The sequence below is a fragment of the Brachionichthys hirsutus genome, chromosome 12, assembly GCF_040956055.1.
Source record: "Brachionichthys hirsutus isolate HB-005 chromosome 12, CSIRO-AGI_Bhir_v1, whole genome shotgun sequence".
In the NCBI taxonomy this organism is placed as follows: domain Eukaryota; kingdom Metazoa; phylum Chordata; class Actinopteri; order Lophiiformes; family Brachionichthyidae; genus Brachionichthys; species Brachionichthys hirsutus.
This window is the reverse complement of record NC_090908.1, coordinates 13,708,212-13,727,830: the sequence shown is the minus strand read 5'-3', so window position 1 is coordinate 13,727,830 and position 19,619 is coordinate 13,708,212. Positions and strand designations below refer to the sequence as shown.

The following is a 19,619-nucleotide window of genomic DNA, read 5'->3' as shown; positions in this document are numbered from 1 at the left end:
CGTACCCATGTCTCGGTGTCCATCCGTCTCAAAGCGTCCACCGTGTCCCTCACGGCGAGCTGAGGCTGCTGAAGCCGCAGAAGGTCCAGCGTTTCTCCAGAGTCGCGCCGACGCCGCTCAGCTCCTGTCGGAACATACTGGGGAGGCGGAGCAATAGGCGCTCCAGGTCCACGGGAGACACCTGCAGGAGACGGGGAGAACAGAGTCCAAGCAGGCTCCCGGCCCCCTCTGGGATCACCAGTACAAGGTCCCCCAGAAGCTCCTCGGCCCCCACCTGTCCTCGCTCAGGTGTTTGAATGTGTGACGACGTTCTCACGATAAACTCGGTCCTTACCTGGGAGTCCAGCCTCCGGACATACGAGTACAAGTACTCCAGGTTCGCCCCAAACGGATGGACATGAAGGAAGGTGGACACGACACCTTCACAGGAGGACACAGATACTACATGAGTGTACTTTACTTTATCACAGGACACAGATACTACATGAGTGTACTTTACCTTATCACAGGAGGACACAGATACTACATGAGTGTACTTTACCTTATCACAGGAGGACACTGATACTACATGAGTGTACTTTACTTTATCACAGGAGGACACAGATACTACATGAGTGTACTTTACTTTATCACCCTGCTGTTAATGAATGCATCATGATACAGTACATGAATAAGTATATTATACTGTGTCATGATACAGTACATGAGTAAGTATATTATACTGCGTCATGATACAGTACATGAGTAAGTATATTATACTGCATCATGATACAGTACATGAGTGAGTATATTATACTGCCTCATGATACAGTACATAAGTATATTATACTGCGTCATGATAAAGTACATGAGTAAGTATATTATACTGCGTCATGATACAGTACATGAGTGAGTATATTATACTGCGTCATGATACAGTACATGAGTAAGTATATTATACTGCGTCATAATACAGTACATGAGTAAGTATATTATACTGCGTCATGATACAGTACATGAGTAAGTATATTATACTGCATCATGATACAGTACATGAGTGAGTATATTATACTGCGTCATGATACAGTACATGAGTATATTATACTGCGTCATGATACAGTACATAAGTATATTATACTGCGTCATGATACAGTACATGAGTGAGTATATTATACTGCGTCATGATACAGTACATGAGCGAGTATATTATACTGCATCATGATACAGTACATAAGTATATTATACTGCGTCATGATACAGTACATGAGTGAGTATATTATACTGCGTCATGATACAGTACATGAGTGAGTATATTATACTACGTCATGATACAGTACATGAGTGAGTATATTATACTGCATCATGATACAGTACATGAGTGAGACCGTGGAAACTGTCGAACACTCGATTCGCTCGCTCGCTTTCCGGTAACAGAGCAGTACGACTGGTACTCCGTTTCTCCACCGGCCGAAGATAACGGGTAACGGGTAACGGGTAACGGGTAACGGGTAACGGGTAACGGGTAAAGGGTAACGGGTAACGGGTAACGGGCAACGGGTAACGGGTAACGGGTAACGGGTAACGGGTAACGGGTAAAGGGTAACGGGTAACGGGTAACGGGTAACGGGTAACGGGTAACGGGTAACGGGTAAAGGGTAACGGGTAACGGGTAACGGGTAACGGGTAACGGGGGTAACGGGTAAAGGGTAAAGGGTAACGGGTAACGGGTAGCGGGTAGCGGGTAACGGGTAACGGGTAACGGGTAGCGGGTAACGGGTAACGGGTAAAGGGTAACGGGTAACGGGGGTAACGGGTAACGGGTAGCGGGTAACGGGTAACGGGTAACGGGTAAAGGGTAACGGGTAACGGGTAACGGGTAACGGGTAGCGGGTAACGGGTAGCGGGTAGCGGGTAACGGGTAAAGGGTAACGGGTAACGGGGGTAACGGGTAAAGGGTAACGGGTAACGGGTAACGGGTAACGGGTAACGGGTAACGGGTAACGGGTAGCGGGTAACGGGTAACGGGTAACGGGTAAAGGGTAACGGGTAACGGGGGTAACGGGTAACGGGTAAAGGGTAACGGGTAACGGGGGTAACGGGTAAAGGGTAACGGGGGTAACGGGTAAAGGGTAACGGGTAACGGGTAACGGGTAACGGGTAACGGGTAGCGGGTAGCGGGTAACGGGTAACGGGTAACGGGGGTAACGGGTAAAGGGTAACGGGGGTAACGGGTAAAGGGTAACGGGTAACGGGTAACGGGTAACGGGTAACGGGTAGCGGGTAACGGGTAACCCATTCATTGATTTCAAGTCCATAATCAATCATTCTGTGAACAGGCCAGCCGTTCCACTTCGATGTGTGGAAGTGACAATGCTGTTTCTTTAAACGCGCAGCGTCGCCCCCCCCCCCCCCCCCGGAGCATGAACAGACGTCCCCCGTCCCCCGGAGCATGAACAGATGCCCCCCCCCCCGGAGCATGAACAGACGTCCCCCGTCCCCCGGAGCATGAACAAACGTCCCCGTCCCCCGTCCCCCCCGGAGCATGAACAGACGTCCGTCCCGTCGTCCCCCCCCCCCCCCCCCCCCCGAGCATGAACAGACACAGACGATCAGAATCGAGAGTCTTTGTAGACTGTTGTTCATACTGACCCAGTAAGACAGCCTCTTTCTCTGAAGCCACGCCTCTTCTGATGACATCATTCTTCCCACCTCTGCTGAGGTACAGGGACAGACCACAGCCATTCAGCACCTGTCAACAAACATGGACAGTGACGTGCAGTCAGGGGAGGCAGGTGAGGCACAGCCTCACCTGTCATCATATAAAAATCATGTATTTGTATTATTAAAAATAATATAAAAATCATATAAGATATAATATAACATCAGTGATATTATATTATATATTTTATGATTTTTTCATTTTTAATAATACAATTAGTGCGTCACGTATTCTTGTGCTCAGCGGCATTAAAATACTGCAGAATGAGGCCATGTGTAATACCGCCTCCAGCCAATAGGAGGCCAGTGAGTGATTCAGCTTGTGAACACGGAAGCGCTGGCTGTCTGGATGTCTGGACGTCAAGCAAGAACTCCAAACGCGAGCAGGGACCGTATTCATGGTCAAAATGTGGGACCGATTCGAGCAGAACCGGGCCTGGGCCTGACAGAGTCCGTTAGATGTGAACGAGTGTTCTGAAACGTTCTGGAGAACATAAGCTGTGAAATGAAGAACAGCTTTTTTTTTTTTTTTTTCTCTCTCTCTCTCTCCCCGCAGTCCCAGCTGGACAGGGACACGCCCCCTCATCCACACACAGACGCGTCTCAGAACATGTGTTTAAGTTAAACATCAGTTAAACTTTAACCGATCAACACACACGCACCCACACACATCCAACGCTGCACGCACACGGATACGCAGAGTTGAATAACTTTATTAAATCTCTTGTAGATACGCAGAGTTGAATAACTTTATTAAATCTCTTGTAGATACGCAGAGTTGAATAACTTTATTAAATCTCTTGTAGATACGCAGAGTTGAATAACTTTATTAAATCTCTTGTAGATACGCAGAGTTGAATAACTTTATTAAATCTCTTGTAGATACGCAGAGTTGAATAACTTTATTAAATCTCTTGTAGATACGCAGAGTTGAATAACTTTATTAAATCTCTTGTAGATACGCAGAGTTGAATAACTTTATTAAATCTCTTGTAGATACGCAGAGTTGAATAACTTTATTAAATCTCTTGTAGATACGCAGAGTTGAATAACTTTATTAAATCTCTTGTAGATACGCAGAGTTGAATAACTTTATTAAATCTCTTGTAGATACGCAGAGTTGAATAACTTTATTAAATCTCTTGTAGATACGCAGAGTTGAATAACTTTATTAAATCTCTTGTAGATACGCAGATTATGTGTGTCTCCCCTTTTTGTCATAAACTGATGAGCCAGGTTTGTGACAAAATGTAAAAAATGCTGGTACGAATGTTTAAACAAAACACGTTAAATGTTACTAATCAAATGATGAACAAGCTGCAGGTTCATTGATTAGTAAATCACGAACATGGACATGTACTCCATGTCCTCCTGGGACCCACCAGTTAGCATGTCCTCTGTAATGTCCACCACAGAGGACATGCTAACTGGCTGCGTCTCAGGAGGACATGATGTCCTTCTGCTTCAACACACGCTCATGATTTCCAGAGAGAAGAAACAACAGGTTGGAGATGGAAGAGCTGGTGGACATGAGGAGGAGGAGGAGGAGGAGGAGGAAGGTGGACGTGTTGTGTGTCCAGGAGACCAGGAGGACAGGAAGCAAGGCTAGAAGCTGAGGAGCAGGATTCAAGTTGTTTATAACGGAGGAGAGGAATGGAGGAGGAGGAGTTATCTTGAAGGAGGAGTTGGTGCAGAGTGTTCTAGAGGAGGAGGAGAAGTTCTTACGCTCCACAGGTAGGAGGTGAGTTAGAGGAGAAGGAGAAGTTCTTACGCTCCTCAGGTAGGAGGTGGGTTAGAGGAGGAGGAGAAGTTCTTACGCTCCTCAGGTAGGAGGTGGGTTAGAGGAGAAGGAGAAGTTCTTACGCTCCTCAGGTAGGAGGTGGGTTAGAGGAGGAGGAGGAATTCTTACGCTCCACAGGTAGGAGGTGAGTTAGAGGAGGAGGAGAAGTTCTTACGCTCCACAGGTAGGAGGTGAGTTAGAGGAGGAGGAGAAGTTCTTACGCTCCTCAGGTAGGAGGTGGGTTAGAGGAGAAGGAGAAGTTCTTACGCTCCTCAGGTAGGAGGTGGGTTAGAGGAGGAGGAGAAGTTCTTACGCTCCTCAGGTAGGAGGTGAGTCAGAGGAGAAGGAGAAGTTCTTACGCTCCTCAGGTAGGTAGGAGGAGGAGTTCTGGGGGGACTTGGACGAGGTGGTCCAGAGCGTCCTCTCAGTGCTACATGCAGCAGAGGAATGGAAGCATGATGAAGAGCTCTACCTTCTCCAGAGCTTCTCCAGGGCTTCCCTCCACGACGTCTGCACCGCTGAGCAGGAGGGGAACCCCAGCAGCGGTAAACCTTTGATGACATCAGCTGTTCCCCTGAACCTTTGATGCGTTCACACACAGGGGTGAACATCTGCTTCCAGAGAAGAGCCTGAAGAGCTTCGGCCTGTTCAGGTCCATCATCCAACAGGCAGTCGAGCACATGCTGGACCAAGAGGTCCAGATGGACCCTGCTCTCGGGTGAGAGTGAGATGGACCCTGCTCTCGGGTGAGAGTGAGATGGACCCTGCTCTCGGGTGAGAGTGAGATGGACCCTGCTCTCGGGTGAGAGTGAGATGGACCCTGCTCTCGGGTGAGAGTGAGATGGACCCTGCTCTCGGGTGAGAGTGAGATGGACCCTGCTCTCGGGTGAGAGTGAGATGGACCCTGCTCTCGGGTGAGAGTGAGATGGACCCTGCTCTCGGGTGAGAGTGAGATGGACCCTGCTCTCGGGTGAGAGTGAGATGGACCCTGCTCTCGGGTGAGAGTGAGATGGACCCTGCTCTCGGGTGAGAGTGAGATGGACCCTGCTCTCGGGTGAGAGTGAGATGGACCCTGCTCTCGGGTGAGAGTGAGATGGACCCTGCTCTCGGGTGAGAGTGAGATGGACCCTGCTCTCGGGTGAGAGTGAGATGGACCCTGCTCTCGGGTGAGAGTGAGATGGACCCTGCTCTCGGGTGAGAGTGAGATGGACCCTGCTCTCGGGTGAGAGTGAGATGGACCCTGCTCTCGGGTGAGAGTGAGATGGACCCTGCTCTCGGGTGAGAGTGAGATGGACCCTGCTCTCGGGTGAGAGTGAGATGGACCCTTCTCCCCAGGCTATGTCTCCCAGGCTCTCCCTGAGGCCTCCTCGTATCTGAGATAGATGCCCCAGGCACCTCCTCTCGATGTGGAGGAGCAGCGGCTCTTCAGTTCCTCCCACCCTGAAATGTGATCTCGCTCGCTCTCTCTCTCTCTCTCTCTCTCTCTTGTTTAACTCATCAGTTCAAAATGATGTAAAATCAGATGATCAGGTGATCAGGTTGACCAGCAGCACACACCTTGTCTCGTAAGGTAAGGACCTCCCCTTCCAGGTAGCGATGCTCCTCGTTGGCCTGCTCCAGCTCAGCTTCTTTAGTCGACAGCTTCTCCTGCAGGATCAGCAGATGCTGAGAGAGAGACATGAAAGGATTACATCAGACACGCCTACGGACATGAGACACGCCCACAGACATGAGACACGCCTACAGACATGACACGCCTACAGACATGAGACACGCCTACACACATCAGACACGCCTACACACGAGACACGCCTACACACATGAGACATGCCTACAGACATCAGACATGCCTACATACATGAGACACGCCTACATACATGAGACACGCCCACAGACATCAGACACGCCTACACACATCAGACACGCCTACACACATCAGACACGCCTACAGACATCAGACACGCCCACAGACATGAGACACGCCTACAGACATGAGACACGCCTACGGACATGAGACACGCCTACGGACATCAGACACGCCCACAGACATGAGACACGCCTACAGACATGAGACACGCCTACGGACATGAGACACGCCTACGGACATGAGACACGCCTACAGACATGAGACACGCCTATGGACATGAGACACGCCTACAGACATGAGACACGCCTACAGACATGAGACACGCCTACAGAAATGAGACACGCCTACAGACATAAGACACGCCTACGGACATGAGACACGCCTACAGACATGAGACACGCCTACAGAAATGAGACACGTCTACAGACATGAGACACGCCTACAGACATCAGACACGCCTACAGACATCAGACACGCCTACAGACATAAGACACGCCTACAGACATCAGACACGCCTACGGACATGAGACACGCCTACAGACATCAGACACGCCTACAGACATCAGACACGCCTACAGACATAAGACACGCCTACAGACATCAGACACGCCTACGGACATGAGACACGCCTACAGACATCAGACACGCCTACAGACATAAGACACGCCTACAGACATCAGACACGCCTACGGACATGAGACACGCCTACAGAAATGAGACACGCCTACAGACATGAGACACGCCTACAGACATCAGACACGCCTACAGACATCAGACACGCCTACAGACATCAGACACGCCTACACACATCAGACACGCCTACAGACATCAGACACGCCTACAGACATCAGACACGCCTACAGACATCAGACAGACACCTCCAGCTCAACAGAAACATCTGGCTACCGTTTGACCCTAACTGCAGCGATCAGTCCGCTCTGATCGGCCGTTATCAATCCATCATGTCAGCTGTCATTCATTGTCCAACAGCAGCCACCATGATGGAGACGTTAATCAGATGATTGATAATGAAGCTTTGATGAAGTCACAGCATTAGGAGGAGCAGCATTAGGAGGAGCATTAGGAGGAGCAGCATTAGGAGGAGCAGCATTAGGAGGAGCATTAGGAGGAGCAGCATTAGGAGGAGCAGCATTAGGAGGAGCAGCATTAGGAGCAGCATTAGGAGGAGCATTAGGAGCAGCATTAGGAGGAGCAGCATTAGGAGGAGCAGCATTAGGAGGAGCAGCATTAGGAGGAGCAGCATTAGGAGCAGCATTAGGAGCAGCATTAGGAGGAGCAGCATTAGGAGGAGCATTAGGAGGAGCAGCATTAGGAGGAGCAGCATTAGGAGGAGCAGCATTAGGAGGAGCAGCATTAGGAGCAGCAGCATTACCTGCTGCATACTGTGCATCCTCTGCTGCAGCAGCTTGTCCTGCGCCTCCTGCGCCTCCTGCGCCTCCTGCCCGGGGGCCAGGCCGTCCTCCAGCCCGCTGGTCCTGCTCTGTTCTCTCCTCAGAAGTTCCACCTCATTCCTGCAGGCATCCAGCTGCCAGCGCAAGGAGTCATTCTCCTCCTTCAGTGATGCCTGATCGTAAACTCCTGCAGGAGGAGAGGAGAAGAGATGGAAACGTTGCAACAAGCAGCTCCCCCTGCTGCTCTCTCACCGTCCTGCACCGTTTTCATCCTCTTCCTCGGACCTTCATCAGACACGTCCATCTCCTCCTCTCGGCGGATGCCCGTGATCTCCTCACTCTGGGCGTGTCTCAGCTCCTGAAGCCAGAGAGGAGGCCGTTAGTCCTCCTCCTCATACATCTTATTCATGAGTGGCCTTCAGTCACAAGTTTGATGCATCGATTCATAAACGTTACATTTCGATATCATTGATCTCTCATACTGGGACTGCTGGCCACGCCCCCAGACGCAATTTAATGTTCAGATCTGATAAATGACTGATTGGAGGCCTAACCCTGGGAATCACCGTTACCATGGCAGCACCTCTTCCTGGAGAGGAGGAGGAGGAGGAGGAGTCACGCTTGTCAGGTGCAGGGAGGAAGCAAATGTGAGCGTGCGAAGGAGAGATGATGGATGGAGGATACAAACCTCACACTGCTTCCTCCAGACGTCTACGCTCCTGCGCTGAGCTTTAGACAAATGGTCCCAAGACTTTTGGCGGGTGGTGGCGGTGAAAACGGCGGCGATCTGCTCAACTTCACATTGAACAGAGGAGGAGGAGGAGGTCAAGACAAAACAAGCCATTTATGCAGCAGACAGAGGAGAGGGCGTGGCCAGTTCCAAAGTCGGTTTCTATCAGCTCCATGTCAAGGTCAGACCAGGTTGCCTGTCAGACTGCACTGAGGGCTGAGGTCCTGTCAGACTGCACTGAGGGCTGAGGTCCTGTCAGACGGCACTGAGGGCTGAGGTCCTGTCAGACTGCACTGAGGGCTGAGGTCCTGTCAGACTGCACTGAGGGCTGAGGTCCTGTCAGACTGCACTGAGGGCTCAGGTCCTGTCAGACGGCACTGAGGGCTCAGGTCCTGTCAGACGGCACTGAGGGCTGAGGTCCTGTCAGACGGCACTGAGGGCTCAGGTCCTGTCAGACGGCACTGAGGGCTGAGGTCCTGTCAGACGACACTGAGGGCTGAGGTCCTGTCAGACGGCACTGAGGGCTGAGGTCCTGTCAGACTGCACTGAGGGCTCAGGTCCTGTCAGACGGCACTGAGGGCTCAGGTCCTGTCAGACGGCACTGAGGGCTCAGGTCCTGTCAGACTGCACTGAGGGCTGAGGTCCTGTCAGACTGCACTGAGGGCTGAGGTCCTGTCAGACGGCACTGAGGGCTGAGGTCCTGTCAGACGACACTGAGGGCTGAGGTCCTGTCAGACGGCACTGAGGGCTCAGGTCCTGTCAGACTGCACTGAGGGCTGAGGTCCTGTCAGACGGCACTGAGGGCTGAGGTCCTGTCAGACGGCACTGAGGGCTCAGGTCCTGTCAGTCTGCACTGAGGGCTCAGGTCCTGTCAGACGGCACTGAGGGCTCAGGTCCTGTCAGACTGCACTGAGGGCTGAGGTCCTGTCAGACAACACTGAGGGCTGAGGTCCTGTCAGACGGCACTGAGGGCTGAGGTCCTGTCAGACTGCACTGAGGGCTGAGGTCCTGTCAGACTGCACTGAGGGCTGAGGTCCTGTCAGACTGCACTGAGGGCTCAGGTCCTGTCAGACGGCACTGAGGGCTCAGGTCCTGTCAGACGGCACTGAGGGCTGAGGTCCTGTCAGACGACACTGAGGGCTGAGGTCCTGTCAGACGGCACTGAGGGCTGAGGTCCTGTCAGACGGCACTGAGGGCTCAGGTCCTGTCAGACGGCACTGAGGGCTCAGGTCCTGTCAGACGGCACTGAGGGCTGGTGAGACGATGTTTTTCCCTACCAGCTGTCTGCAGGTTGTGTCCAGGTGAACGGGGAGCTTGCTGTCCTTACCTGTGAACACCTGGTGGTCATGTGATCATGAGTGTTCTTACACTGGCTCAGAATGGCCATCAGGGCATTCTTGAAGGTCTCTTTGGCGTGCTGCAGCTCCTCCTCCCGCTGGGCTCTCTCCGCCATCAGGCGCCGGACGTGGCCGTTGGCCGACTGGATCATGGCGTAGAACTGATTGGCGGTTCGCCGGTTGACTTCGCCGCGGTCGATCCACGCGAGCAGAACCGCCGTGGCGGCGCTGAACTTATGGTCACCTGTTGGAAACCAAGGTGAGAGGAAGCTGATCCGTTCTGACCGAACAGGCCGCTGAGACAACCAATCCCGACGCCTCCTTTTACTGAGGGGTGTGGCTGAGTCTCTTAGGCGTCTGCCCCCTGGTGGCTTGACCCCTCCCTGAGGCGTGGCCGTAGAGATACGGCTGTTACTGGTGATAGTTTCACCTCCATTAACCTGCAGCATCTAAACCGTGCACCTGCCTCCTAGTCTCCTAGTCCTGTCTCCTAGTCTCCTAGGCCTGTCTCCTAGTCTCCTAGACCCGGTCCCAACCCGGTCATTAGTACTGCTTTGCTAAATATAATTAATCTATCTTTACTCCCAGGCTTTGTACCCGAGTCTTTTGAAACAGCAGCCATTAAAGCGCTAATCAATAAACCAGCGTTTGATCCTGATGTCTCGGCTAACTATCGGCCAATTTCAAAGCTTCCATTCAGTCAAAGCTTCTGGAGAAAGCAGTTTCCAGTCAGCTGTATTGATTATCTGAGGTTTCAGACTCATCATAGCACAGATAAAGTCACCTTTGACCTTTAATAGCGTCTGATAATGGACTTATTTTATTAGATCTCAGTGCAGCCTTTGATATAATAGATCATCAGATTCTGTTACAGAGGCTGATCAATCTGTTGGTTTTATAGTTAATCAATACAATAATCAATATGCTGTCAACCTCCTATGACACACTGAGCTCCTCCCCCTCACTCTGATTATTCATGTTCTAAATATATGAGTAATCTCTCTCTCTTCCTGTAGTCTTGTTCTCTCTCTCTCCCTCTGTTTGTCCCACTGTCTGTCTCCCTCCGTTTGTCCCTCTGTCTGTCTCCCTCCGTTTGTCCCTCTGTCCCTCTCCCTCCGTTTGTCCCTCTGTCTGTCTCCCTCCGTTTGTCCCTCTGTCCCTCTCCCTCCGTTTGTCCCTCTGTCTGTCTCCCTCCGTTTGTCCCTCTGTCTGTCTCCCTCCGTTTGTCCCTCTGTCTGTCTCCCTCCGTTTGTCCCTCTGTCCCTCTCCCTCCGTTTGTCCCTCTGTCTGTCTCCCTCTGTTTGTCCCTCTTTCTCTTTCAGGTTTCTGTCCGTGGTGCTGCAGAACCTGGACCTGTGTCCCTCAACACTGATGTCCATATCGCTAGCATTAGCATTTATAGCTTTATACACCGTGTTTCTGACTCTCCTCCGATCTCTCTCGTATTTTTACATGGTTGTAGTACTTCACCCAGTAGTAACGGGAACAGTAGTTCGACTCCTCCATGAGTGAGTATTTTTACATGGTTGTAGTACTTCTCCCAGTAGTTACTGGTACGAGAGACATTCCGCGGGACCGTTAGCGTTCAGTCAGGCTCGACAAACAGCAGAGCAGCTGCAGGCTTTCATCCCTCTTCGTCGCTCCTCCTCCTCCTCCTCCTCCTGGAGCGTTCGCTGGGAATGACTCCCTGAACACAAACGACGCCTTTGATCTGAGCTTTCCAACCAAAGCCATAAAGCGTCTCGGTTGGTCTCCGCCGAGTGCGTTCCCTGCGTTGGAATAACAACGGAACGGCGTGAATTAGAGCATTTACTGAGCTCAATACTCAGAGCAACAACCCGAGCCGCTCTAAGAGCCTCGTTCTCACAAAGAAGACGAGCTGAAAGGACGAAGAATCAGCGTTTCTGCTGCTGGGAGGACAAAGGTGACAGCGGAAGCGTGTCTGTTTATGTTGGGCGGATGGCGCCGAGTCCATGCTTCAGGTATCAGCGGGTCAAAGCAACAGTTCAGCAGAGACCAAGGGGGACGGCTGTGGAACTGTCCTCGGGGCCGGCCTTCACCTGAGCCGCCTGACGGAGCCCGGTGGCTTCAGCAAAGTCCAGACAAAGACAACATGGTGTGTTCACACTGAACCATCACAGACCTCAGCCCAGTCCAGCCCGCCCCCCATGTAAGAACCGGGTTCTCCCACATTTGGTGCTCGGGCCACAGACAGAACTAGAAAGACAATCAGAGACTGCAGACTCCGCCTCCAATCGACTATTGGATCTTGTGAGACAGTAAACAGGGCTTCCGGATCAGAGGGGCCAAACCTGCTCTAGCTTGCTGCTCCGGAACGTACTACAAGACTCCTTCTGGACTCTTTTTCCCATCATGCCATTCGTGTCCCTCCCTCTTAAAGTGGCAGTTTACAGCACAGGCACAATTCCAGATGTAAAAATAATTCTAGAATCTGGATCCAGATCAACGCCATTCTCGGGGAGGACCGAGCCACGGACAGAACCTTGCTTGTGTAAAAATTTCAAGTCGATTGGGTTACTAGTTTTTGAGTTATGCGCTCGGACAGACAAACAAACAGACAAACGAACCCAATTGCAGTACCCTCGCCTCCCCTTCAACGAGGGTAATGAGCTGTGGTCTCTGGGGGGTTCACAGGCCCCACCGGGTTAATACGGCTCTACCTACGTCCACCCTCACCTTTCAGCCTCTCGGCTAGGAGCGCTGCCTCATGCTCAGAGTAGTGTACGATTGGCGGAGGAGATGGCGGGCCCAGACAGTCCTCGTGGAACCTGCGGTGGTGTCTCCCTTCTCTGGCCAGCAAACGTTGATTACACTCCCATTCATACAAATCGTCTCTGGCCTGGGCGAAGTCTACGTGGATCCTCCCCGAGTCCTTCTTTTCAGTGCTGGAACCGATACGCATCCGATACCCTGAGAACATAGAGAACAATAATGAACAATAGGTGTACTGTTAGCTTATAGCAGGGTTCTGTACCTGCCTGAAACCCGGCGTCCCCACGATGGGGAAGACCACGTACCCCGAAGGACGCCGGCATTCAAGGCTGCCCAGTCACGGCGTCAAACTCAGTTGTGTCACAAGCATTTTGATGTTGGACGCATTATCAATAAGCACAACTGAAAATTTAGTTCCTATAAAACAAGAACAATGAAAACAAATCCAAAACAGTGCATTAAGCCAATCAAACAGCAATCCATCAAATAATAGAGAAGCCCATAGTGTCTCCGTGCTGGAGACGAAATCCAGCAGCCCCCTTTGGATTAGTAGAAGGTTCTAATTTATATGCTTCCTGCAGGTAACATGATCAGAAAAAATGATGTTAATATTCAGCGCTATGCAGATGACACCCAGCTATATCTATCATTCAAGCCCAATGACACCGACAGACTCCAGGTCTGTCTTAAGACATTAAAATGTGGATATTATTGTTGACCCTACACACCTCTGACGTGATGTCAGGACCGGTCCTTCACCAGTCTCTACAAACCCCAGTTACCCCAGGAACACTACAGTCCACATTCGCTGCTTCGTGTCCGACATCGCCAGCGGTTGCCAGGTTGGCTGCTACACTGAGTACACACCTGACAGGTAGAGAGCTTTGTCCACCATGAACTCCTCGACAAATCGGATATGGCAGAAGTTCTTTTTGCTCTTGCGGATGGCGGAGATCTCGCCGCACTGGTCAAACACTTCTCTGATGATTTCCTCTGTGGCGTTCTCCGGCAAACCCCCAGCAAACACAGTCTTACAGCCGGGGGGGCGCTCTCGAGTCGACGGAGCAGGCAGGTCTGAAGAAGAGCCACATCATCGTCATCGTCATCATCTCTCTGTGAGTACAATAACTGGTCAGGGTCATAAGTCCGGGGACCCGGGTCATCTCATGCGTGAATGACACCGATCACTTCAGGTGATTTTAACTGATCCACGTTGATCAGCCAGATATGGATCCTTGCATCAGTGGAATGCTGAGCGTGCGTGTTCCAGACACTCGAGTCTGGAACACGCCGGACCTGAACCCGGACCTGGTTTGGTCTCCGACAGTGCTCCTATTGGGTGTTGATCTGATTGGTGAACTGTCACCAGGAAGCCGGAGACAAGCCGGAGACAAGCCGGAGACAATCACGTCCTCTGGTGATTGTGGCAAGGGGACAAAAAGGAGAACCCTTTGATCGGCCGACCGGCTTTCTTACTGGGGTTCTGAGGGAACAGCGTGCAGCTGCTGCAGTGGACCACCTCCTTGATGACTGGCATGTCATCGTGCGCTGGTGGAGGAGGGGCCAGACTGATGCCTGTCATCATGGGAGTCATGGATGCGACGAGGCCCAGGTTGGGATCGAACCTCTGGATGCACAGAGGATCTGCAGAACAGAATTAGAACGTTAGTTCTACAGCCAGGGTGCACATCACTCCAGGACAGGTGCGCAGCACTCGCTCACGGAAGGCGAGGAGAAAAACACGACAAAGAGCTCCCCGCCGTTCCTCGTCCGGCTGCTCTGGAAATGTCTTCGTCTTCTCTAGCTGCTTTAGGAGGATGATGGAATTTCCTTGCGTCTGCTAGATGAGGGTGCGAGCTCACTGTTAGCTTACTCACATATATTTATAACATGAATAACCAGATAGAGGGGGAGGAGCTCCGTGTGTCAGATAGAGGGGGAGGAGCTCCGTGTGTCAGATAGAGGGGGAGGGGCTCCGTGTGTCAGAGGGGGAGGAGCTCCGTGTCAGATAGAGGGGGAGGGGCTCCGTGTGTCAGATAGAGGGGGAGGAGCTCCGTGTGTCAGATAGAGGGGGAGGGGCTCCGTGTGTCAGAGGGGGAGGAGCTCCGTGTCAGATAGAGGGGGAGGGGCTCCGTGTGTCAGATAGAGGGGGAGGGGCTCCGTGCGTCAGATAGAGGGGGAGGGGCTCCGTGCGTCTGATAGAGGGGGAGGGGCTCCGTGCGTTAGATAGAGGGGGAGGGGCTCCGTGCGTCAGATAGAGGGGGAGGGGCTCCGTGCGTCAGATAGAGGGGGAGGGGCTCCGTGCGTCAGATAGAGGGGGAGAGGCTCCGTGCGTTAGATAGAGGGGGAGGGGCTCCGTGCGTCAGATAGAGGGGGAGGGGCTCCGTGCGTCAGATAGAGGGGGAGGGGCTCCGTGCATTAGATAGAGGGGGAGGGGCTCCGTGTGTCAGATAGAGGGGGAGGGGCTCCGTGTGTCAGATAGAGGGGGAGGGGCTCCGTGTGTCAGATAGAGGGGGAGGGGCTCCGTGCATTAGATAGAGGGGGAGGGGCTCCGTGTGTCAGATAGAGGGGGAGGGGCTCCGTGCATTAGATAGAGGGGGAGGGGCTCCGTGCGTCAGATAGAGGGGGAGGGGCTCCGTGTGTCCTAGGAGCTTCATACGGATGATTTCCCTGAAACACCTTCAGGCTTCCAGCAGAGAGAAATAAGAGCGTTAGAGATAAAGTCCCACAAAGATCCTTCAGGTCGGAGGAAAACTCGTTAAAGCCGAGTCAGCGATAACCCGGCAGGTAAACGCCTCATCCATCACGCTCGCCGCTCGCCGCTCGCCGCCTCCTCCGTTCTCTGCTGCGTCCGTCCCAGAGCTGCAGGCGGGACTCGTTTTAGGTGAGGAGGCAGCTTGGAGGAGGTTTTGGGTTCTGAGTGATGTTCTGAGGGAGGAGATCACATCCCACCATCGTGTCCTCTGAACGTTCCTGCTGCCCTCCAGAGGACAGACGTCCTCGTTTGATCATTTAATGATCAGAACATCCCATCGTCATCAGAAACCGCTTCAGGATCTGGAGGGACTCGTCGAATCCAGAACAGAGAGCCGAGACCAGCTGCAGAAAGGCGTGGCCCGTCTCCGTCGTCTCCAGCGGGCATCGCAGGACTGCAGGGTCGGGTCGTGCTGCAGCGCCAGAACCCGTCCTGTCGGGTCGGACTCGTTCCAATGTGAATAACCGTCTAGCAGCATTTGTCCTGCAGGGGGCAGTGCTGTTCATACCTGAAACCAGCGGCTGGCTGCTGATGTCCACCGGAACCACGCCCACACCGTTCCCGGCCGACGCCCAGACTCCATGATCCCTGACTGGTCCAGTCCAGTGGTTCTGGTCAGCTCCATCAGCTGCTGCACCACACACACACACACACACACACACACACACACACACACACACACAGCACCATCAGAGACATGGAGGACAGCAGCTGGGAGGCGGAGTCAGACGGTGGACCGGTACCGCTGGCCATTGCAGGGCGTCGACTTCCCCTCTCATCAGATCTTTCCTCCGGGTCTCCAACAATGGGGCCGATTGATCGATGGACTGATTATTGGGTGATCGGATCAGGTCACTTGGTCCAATCACAGACCAGCTATGGAGGAAAAATAAAGGAGAGGGTTATGGTGACCCCACAGGCTCCTGTAGACCAGAGACCCCCGTAGACCAGAGGCCCCCGTAGACCAGAGACCCCTGTAGACCAGAGGCCCCCGTAGACCAGAGACCCCTGTAGACCAGAGGCTCCTGTAGACCAGAGACCCCTGTAGACCAGAGACCCCCGTAGACCAGAGGCCCCCGTAGACCAGAGACCCCTGTAGACCAGAGACCCCTGTAGACCAGATGCTCCTGTAGACCAGGCTCCTATGCTAGGAGGAGCTGCTAACAGTAGCTGCTAACAGGACCTGTTAGCCACAGCTGCTAACAGAAGGAGCTAGGAGGAGCTATCATTACCATCTCTCTCTCGTACACTCCAACCAATCAGAGAAATGGCTCCGCCTCCTTTGAGTCTTTGATCTGCTCCAGGTTTCTGCCTGATGAAGTCGGGTCTTGCCCTGGGGGGGGGGGTTCTGTGGCTGATGAATAAAAGATGACCGGGTCATCATCTCCGGCGCCACGCAGCACTTTAGACCGATTGGATCAGTGTCGTCCCGGCTCATCATGAATATGTATGAGCGACTACACACACTCCGTATCCATGGAAACAGTCAGAAAGCCAATGGCATCGGTTCCACCGACGCCCTGCCATGATTAAAGTCCATTCGTCTATCCGACATCGGGCTGCGACCCATTCAGGACCCAGAACCGGTCCACATGCTGAAGAACAGATGGAACGCTGGGAAAGCACAGCGCCACCCTTTGTTCTGGAACAGTAGTGACGGGAAAGCTAACCATTAGCCTCGGAATAAGAAGGACGAGCCGAGTTCAGGCGACTCCGCCTCACCTCATTGATCTGACTGACTCCAGCTGGGAGGCGGGATCAGGCCCAACAACCAGTCAGCAAGCGACTCCTAATGGCGCCCACAGGAAGGGGAGGGGGCGTCATGTCCTCAGCCAATGAGACGGCTGAGATTAGAAGCAGCCTCCTGAAGAGGGCTCGTTGTCCCGCCCACCCTCAGGTGAGCTGAGGTGTGGACAGGTGTAACCCGAACATCATGTAAACCGATCCGACCGGGTCATTAGCTCCTCCTACTCCTCCTGTTCAAGGCGGGATCAACCAACAGTCTGGCTTTAATTGGCTCATTAATGCAATTCAATTCATTTTTATTCCTATATGTGGCGCTAACCCTGCGCCGTTAGCGAGCTAGCAAATAGCGAGCTAATAATAGAACAAAGTGAAAAGGTTCCGTTCCTGCCGGAGGTCCAGTTAAAAGGACCCGTCCCACCCCCCCTCTTCCCGTCTCCCTTCGGGCTTCCTGCCCCCTCTTCCTGCCCCCTCTTCCCGTCTCCCTTTGGGCTTCCTGCCCCCTCTTCCTGCCCTCCCTTCGGCCTTCCTGCCCCCTCTTCCTGCCCTCCCTTCGGGCTTCCTGCCCCCTCTTCCCGTCTCCCTTCCGGCTTCCCGTCTCCCTTCGGGCTTCCTGCCCCCTCTTCCCGTCTCCCTTCGGGCTTCCTGCCCCCTCTTCGGGCTTCCTGCCCCCTCTTCCTGCCCCCTCTTCGGGCTTCCTGCCCCCTCTTCCCGTCTCCCTTCGGGCTTCCTGCCCCCTCTTCCCGTCTCCCTTCGGCCTTCCTGCCCCCTCTTCCTGCCCTCCCTTCGGGCTTCCTGCCCCCTCTTCCTGCCCTCCCTTCGGGCTTCCTGCCCCCTCTTCCTGCCCTCCCTTCGGCCTTCCTGCCCCCTCTTCCTGCCCTCCCTTCGGGCTTCCTGCCCCCTCTTCCTGCCCTCCCTTCGGCCTTCCTGCCCCCTCTTCCTGCCCCCTCTTCCCGTCTCCCTTCGGGCTTCCTGCCCCCTCTTCCTGCCCTCCCTTCGGGCTTCCTGCCCCCTCTTCCTGCCCTCCCTTCGGCCTTCCTGCCCCCTCTTCCCGTCTCCCTTCGGGCTTCCTGCCCCCTCTCCTTTTTCTCCCTCCTTTCTCGCCTCCTTCTCCACCAGTCATCCTGATGAAGTGGCCAGCGAGGAGTCGTCTCCCTGTAATCACCGCGGTAACTCATGGCAGCGCTGCATCGCCCCGGCAACACAGCATCCATCAAAGCCTCCGCTGCTGCAGGAGGAGGATTTATCAAGTCGTGAATTCTGGTCCCCCGATGTCTCCAGGGAGGAGGACAAGAGGAGGAGATGAAAGGGAGACGAGAGGGAGGAGGACAAAAGGAGGAGATGAAAGGGAGACGAGAGGGAGGAGGACAAGAGGAGGAGATGAAAGGGAGACGAGGAGGACTGCTGTAGCACGTCTATGAGCTAATGGCTAATGGCTAAAGGCTAAAGGCTAATGGCTAATGGCCGCTGTTGGGTCGAGGCTCGTTAGCAGGACGTTTAGAGCCGATGACCCGAAGCGTGTTCTGTTCAGAAATACAGGCTGCAGGTTTCCAGCTTGATCAATCACACTCAGAGCGTGATGTCTCGGTAAAACGTTAAAATAAAAGCGTTTCCTGTTCCTCTTTCTGCTCGAGTTAAATCCTCTGAACACACTGAAGGCTGCCGGAGATGGAGCGCTGCGTGAAGAGGAAGTGACGGGTCGGGTCCGGAATGGACCGGAATGGTCCGGAATGGACCGGAATGAACCGGTCCTAGTCCGCCCCCGCAGACACACCGGACCGGGGGAATAGTACATTCCTACAGGTGAGGACTAAACACTAAACACCTTGCTATCAGCGTGGACATTTATCAAAAGTTAAAACGTGAACAGATATTCAGCGTCATCATTCCTGATGTTAGCATGTTAGCAAGCTACGGTTAGCATCTGAAAAATGCATGCCTTTATGTTAGAAGAGGAAGAAGAGGGTGAAGAAGAGGAAGAAGGAGCGGAAGAAGAAGAGGATGAAGGAGAGAATGAAGGAGAGGAAGAGGAAGAGGGTGAAGGAGAAGATTTTTTTTTCCATTTTTTATAAAAGCCTTTAACTACGATTCTTCATCACGTTTCAGTCTGAGCAGAAATAAATGATTCGTTCAGCCCCCCTCCGTCAAACACACGAGAACCTTCAGCCCCCCCATCTTCAGAAAGTCCCCCATGTTCCCCGTGGGAACTCCAGCCCCCACAGGGCCGCCGGGCCCAGGTCCTGCAGCCTGTCCCTCTGGCTCAGGTATATCGCCGTCTTTGCCTCCCCAATTAGAACATTTAGGATTTGTCTCTTGGCTTTGTCCGTCTTTTTGCTCCTGAAACCGGAGACAGCAGGGACAGTGAAAACGACAGAACAGATTAAAGACCGGATAAGAATCTAGAACCCAAAAACCAGATAAGAGTCTAGAACCCAAAAACCAGATAAGAGTCTAGAACCCAAAAACCAGATAAGAGTCTAGAACCCAAAAACCAGATAAGAGTCTAGAACCCAAAAACCAGATAAGAGTCTAGAACCCAAAAACCAGATAAGAGTCTAGAACCCA

At 53.0% G+C, this 19,619-nt stretch overlaps 1 protein-coding gene across 1 annotated transcript; it reads right to left on the bottom strand.

Moving 5' to 3' along the window:
* Positions 1–49: 49 nt before the first annotated feature.
* LOC137901970 (ecto-NOX disulfide-thiol exchanger 1-like) lies at positions 50–18,177 on the bottom strand. The gene is made up of 15 exons (XM_068746005.1): positions 17,476–18,177; positions 16,224–16,353; positions 15,820–15,939; positions 14,033–14,200; positions 13,424–13,630; positions 12,521–12,754; positions 9,855–10,067; positions 8,445–8,551; positions 8,009–8,114; positions 7,738–7,943; positions 6,033–6,142; positions 4,950–4,995; positions 2,629–2,728; positions 335–420; positions 50–181 (listed from the first exon to the last, which is right to left on the bottom strand). Exons 1-15 carry the CDS (start codon positions 18,175–18,177, stop codon positions 50–52), a joined length of 2,667 nt encoding a protein of 888 aa, XP_068602106.1.
* Positions 18,178–19,619: the final 1,442 nt, after the last annotated feature.

Coding starts and splice junctions, on each gene's coding strand:
- LOC137901970 (XM_068746005.1), bottom strand. CDS start 18,177: ATGACTGGTGGAGAAGGAGGCGAGAAAGGAGGGAGAAAAAGGAGAGGG. Junction 13,631..14,032: donor GCTGTTCCCTCAGAACCCCA/GTAAGAAAGCCG, acceptor GCTCTTCTTCAG/ACCTGCCTGCTCCGTCGACT. Junction 10,068..12,520: donor CCTAGCCGAGAGGCTGAAAG/GTGAGGGTGGAC, acceptor GGTTTCCAACAG/GTGACCATAAGTTCAGCGCC.